This window comes from Dendroctonus ponderosae, unplaced genomic scaffold (genome assembly GCF_020466585.1).
Source record: "Dendroctonus ponderosae isolate FM_Combo_2020 unplaced genomic scaffold, Dpon_F_20191213v2 Dpon_F_20191213_6, whole genome shotgun sequence".
Lineage (NCBI taxonomy): Eukaryota > Metazoa > Arthropoda > Insecta > Coleoptera > Curculionidae > Dendroctonus > Dendroctonus ponderosae.
The window spans coordinates 62,168-67,444 of NW_026018814.1; the positions used below are offsets into that span (position 1 = coordinate 62,168).

Sequence of the window (5,277 nt, forward strand, 5' to 3'; positions counted from 1 at the left end):
TGCCAAGGCTTAAAGCAGCAACAACGCTACACATAAAAACTGATGATGGTGGAAAAATACACCGAAACGTATTTTGATTGATAAATAGAGACAATAAATGACTGAAACCCAGGAATGAAATTGATTTGGAATTGAAACACAGTCAGGAAAGTATATACAGTAAAGCTAATTCAATGAGTCATAGACAAATGATCTCATTTGCCTTAAATCTGCGTCTTAACTAGAATGTGTTTTAAATTAGTAAATATTCCTATCTAGGCCACGAGAAAATTATCTATAACTGCATGAAAGTGAAATATTCATCTGTTTGCTAGAAGGGAACTAAATCTGTATACAGTGGTCCGCAACTAACGATTCACACAATCCACTGGCATACTGTTTACGCAAAAATATTGCGCCAAGGGCCACTTTTATTCCCCCCTGAGAAAAAAAACATAATCGACCCACATAGAAACTGCATTATTTCGTCAAACAATTGCGCAAAAGTGCTTGAAAAAACCTTTTCCAAATTGCATAGCATGCATTATTTTAAAACAATAGAACAGCGATTTTTTTTTCATCACTACGTAGCAAAATATTGTCATAATCTTGACATTTCATAATCAGTACCAAGGTTGGAATTAAGTGGGAACAATTGCGAAACTGATGCATGCATCAAGGAATGCTGTTCGCAGTAGAAAACATTGCAGTTTTTGTACTCGAAACAAGCGTTGATGCGATTTGATCCAGCTGCTTGTTGAAGGATTTAACACAAAAAAGAACCGCAATCACATCAACTGAGTCATAACAAGGGCAAGAATAAATCAAGTAAACCAGTCTACAAATAATCATTTATTACAATGTACACCAAGACACATCTAGATCCTTCACTAAACATCGTAATGTGGTAAAAAAGTTCACTTAATTAACAATTATCAAGAACATTTAGATTGCCTATACAAAATACGCACACAGTTTAGATGCTTTCTGTACAACAATTTACAGTTGTGGTTTGGGACATTTTTTTCTGCTGAAAATCGTATGTTTCATCAATAAGTTCGTTTGCAAATTGATCAAAAAACTGTATGTTTTGCCTCGAATACATTCAACACACATACGCGGCAAATCCTTTAATTATATTACAGTTATATGCTGCTTAATGCCCCGATAATCCAGTTGATCCGATTTGAACGGGAAAATTCTGTTTCTAGCTCACATATTTCTTTGATGCTAGATCGGCTATTTTCATACGTGCCGCCAAGTATGTTGATCGTTTTCAATGGATTAACTTATCATTATTAGAATAATACCGTGTCAACAGGTTTACGTTAGAACGAAAACCCGTTGAAACGGTTCCAGAACGAACCATTTCTCAATTGCTTACATAATTTTGGTGGGTTTTTCGATAAAAAAATGTGTACAAAAATTAGGTCTTAATACACAGACTTATACACTTATGACAAACAATGAAACTTTCCCTCGAAATCTGATGATCGCCAACATCAGAGCCGTTAAAGGTTTCTTACATGTTTTGGAAACATGCAAACACAAAGTGGCGTTTGATTCATATATGGTTCCTAGGTGAATAATCAGGTACTTAAAATTTTTTTCTATGTAATTTGGGTGGTGTATGGGTAAAACGTAATGTACATTCTTATAATACAATCAATCATAAAAATATAATTGGTTCATTATTGCGTGCCTTATGGTAAACCTTTATCTAGTCTAGACTAAAATAAATAACAGCTTAAATATCGACAATTTACGCATAGAGCAGGCTACTTAATGGTAGGTCGTGTTTGACTCTGTTGATCATTGCAATAAACGCACCAACGACTTCTTAAACAATAGAAAAACTGATTTTTTTGGTTTAACACCAGAGCTACCAACCGGTCAATATTTCAAAAATTCTGCATAAGACTTTTATGTAAAACTCTACTCATTATTTTTTGAATATGTCATGACTTGTTCTAAATGTACTTATGTATTCATAACACCATATATTTCTTCTTTCCCCCATTTTGACCGTTGAAGAAAAGAAACTACAGGAGAAAAAATATCTGGAAAAACTTTTTGTTTCAATTGGCAACAGAATTTTCTGCACAAAATGAGAAAAATTAATAATTAAACATGATACTTTTTTTGTACAATTTATTTTTATATTTTTCCTAAAAATTTGTAAGAAAAACGACCGGTGTTCACAATAAATGTAAAAATAACGTTATTTTTTGTAAACGATTCAAATGTTTACCAATATTATTGAACTAAGTATATTTAATACCTTGCAAGCACCAGTCATACGGTCATTTCGGTCGGTTGGTTAAAATAAGGGCATATTGTGGGGTGGTAGTTCTAGTCTTAAGGAACCAATTATTCAACTTTTTTTGCCTCTTGCCATTCATTCGTATTAATATACAAAGTAGGCTTCAGTGGAAAGAAATAGGTAAAAACAACTGATTGCACATTAAAATAAAGTCTACCTATAATAAATAAATAAAGTCACGATCATCCTCAACATACTATTCAGGCAAAAGGATTGATAATCTGCACCTAGACTTTCTAAGATTAGTACAGGAATTTACCGTTGAAATTACGACCGACCCCATTAACGCGCCCCGTACAACTACAATTTTAATAACATATTTTGGCCTTCCGCCTTCTCATAAAGTTCAAAATAATCATCCTACTAACGTGAGTGTCCCATTGAGAAACTAATCAGAACTAGAACAATTTTTTTTGTAAAATATGTACATTTGCACCTTGTTACAATTTACACAGTCTGCCCACATTCATCCACAAATTTACATTAATCACTAATCTAACTTCGATTGGGGAAATTGCATATGAGCGACTTTCTGTGCCACTTCAGTTGAACAACTTTCGGTTCTGGCAGTGAGTTTGATTAATTAACCTCTGATTATGGGCCATTGGCAGTACAGAAAGTTCAATAAATTCTTTGTTACAAAAGGGCTTGATGATCTAGAAATAAAGATGCGTAACGTCGTCTGTCTGGTGAATTTTTCTCTTTCTTTTACGCGTATTGGGCCGTGTTCTACCCATGGACTTTTTGGAAATTTTTCTTTTAAGAACCCGTCTGAGCGCGAAAACAGATTAAGACAATGATACTATGAGGTATTAAAAGAGCCATTGTAGTTTTTTTTTTGAAGAACATTAGCAATTTGTCGCTAATTTCATTTAGCTGGAATGTGTGTTTTTTCGATTTAAAAATCCAGAGGTTCTCCAGATGAAAAGAATCGAATTGAACAGTTCCATTGTGTGATCAAAACGTTTTTTCAGGATGCGTTAAATAAGTAAAAATTAGGAATAGTTAATAAGTGACCATGACAGAGATAGGGAAGGTGCATGGTTCAAAGAGAGATGCAAGAGGAGGCTCCTTCAATGCGAAACAATTCGAATTAAAGACTAGAGAGAGGACCCAACAGGGATTTTCTGGTGTTAAAGAGAATCGCAATGCGATAGTGTGGTTTCCTGTTTTTCTGGATAGTGAATGTTGCTCAAACCGCACCTTGTACATATTCACAATTGATTGAGGTTATCTGAATTTGCGCTTTTGAAGTTTTTTTGAAGTGAAAAACATTTTGATAACTTCAATGATGGTATACTAATATAAATTAATTATTATATATGTATTATATCATCAGAATAGTTGCGAATACTAAAGGTGGTAGTTTGAATGGCTGCAGCTCTAGTTTTGGTGAACCGTTGAATTCGTTGATGGGGTTAAAATCAGCGCGGAAAGTGCGATTAAATATGGATTTATGACCTAGCCGGTCCTGTTGGTAGAGTCATTGTCCTCATGTCAGTGACATCCCACATGTGGGATAAACAATCGCTCTGAGGCGCGGTTTTTGCACCCCATTGTTCGATTGCAGACGGTTTTACCTGGCGTCCATGCTGGACTCTGACTGCGAGCCATGATCCGATGAACTACTGCTGGAAACTGTTTCTGCCGATTTGATTTTTGGCTTGTATTCCGTAATCACCACCGTGATACTGTTTACAGTCACTTCTCGTGTTTGTGCAGTGCTCCGATCCACGTTCTTCAATCGGGGCAGATGGCGCCGTTTCTTCAGCGCCTTTTTGTCTTTCCGCTCCTTTTTCGTTGTGCCACTACTGCTAGTTGCTGGAAGAAACTGGCTGGCTACCTGTTGGGCCACTAATTGCGGATTAATCCGAGGTTTCCTTGTCGAAGTTCCCTTGCGAACGTCACACATTAAACATTTGAACGCTTCCGCGGTGTTCCTGAACGTGCACACACTACAATCCCAGAAATTATCTTCGATCACTTTAGGACCACGTTTTGCCCGTCGAATTGGACTCTTTTTATTGTCCATTTTGGCTCGGAACAACAGAAAACCGATTATTTCCTGCCACACTGACGTAAACAGCCGACACGTGAAGCCATGTTTTCACTTTACGGTTACAGTTCGGTTATTTACCGTTGAACTTTGCCGGGCAGCACCGCCGCTCACTGAATTCTTGGTCGATTTCACGAGGCTTCACGCTCCCCTGATGCCAAACTGCCGCGTTATTCCCAGATTGGACCACCATTTTTCTCTCGAGCCATCGTTGTCCATGTCCTGTGCTCGATTTCTCGAATTGTGCTAGAGCAAAAAAATGTGTGAAAACAGACTCTGGCCCTTAAAGAAATATCTTTTAAACTGTTTTTAGAAATTAATTTTAGAATCATTGAAATGATACAGGGTGTTTTACAAGGAGTCCAAGGGCTTGGAGGATAGGGAGATGATGCAAAAAAGTTTTAATTATTTATCGAAGACATTAGTCCTCAATTTCAGCTTTGGTGTTAAGCAGCAAACATTTATCGGTTAGAATATCGAGAAACGAAATATTGCCAACGAAAAAGTGATATTTTAAGATCCAAAAAATTTTTCGAGAAAACTGCCAACATTTCCTTATCGATGGTTCACTTCCTAAAACGGCCATTTATTTCTGTCTAGAATGATGTACAAATGAGCGTTCTTGCTCATTTTGCCTCTGAGAAATGAGCAACGGAAAACATGAAATTTTGGGATAATCTTGCACCTAAGTGTCTGATATTCAAATTTCGCTTTCTGGGTCAAAACTACTCGACTTTCCTCACTCACTTTGTTACGACTTTTCAATTCTCTATCTAACGATGCCAAAACGAATTCTGTATCTCGAATGGTTCCTGAGAAACGTCGAAAAAAGCAGCGTCATGTTCAAGTGGATTTTGCAACTCAAAAAAAACCCACGCAAACCTAAAACTTCTTGAATTCAAGCATTTTTTGAGAAAAC

General features: G+C 36.5%; 1 protein-coding gene across 1 annotated transcript; it reads right to left on the reverse strand.

Annotated features, from left to right (window-relative positions):
• Positions 1 to 818: 818 nt before the first annotated feature.
• LOC109536342 (YY1-associated factor 2) lies at positions 819 to 4,604 on the reverse strand (the record flags this gene model as incomplete). The annotated part of the gene is given in 1 exon segment (XM_019902518.2): positions 819 to 4,604. A coding segment is annotated over 1 exon segment (456 nt). The 3' UTR covers positions 819 to 3,878.
• Between the last annotated feature and the right edge of the window lie 673 nt (positions 4,605 to 5,277).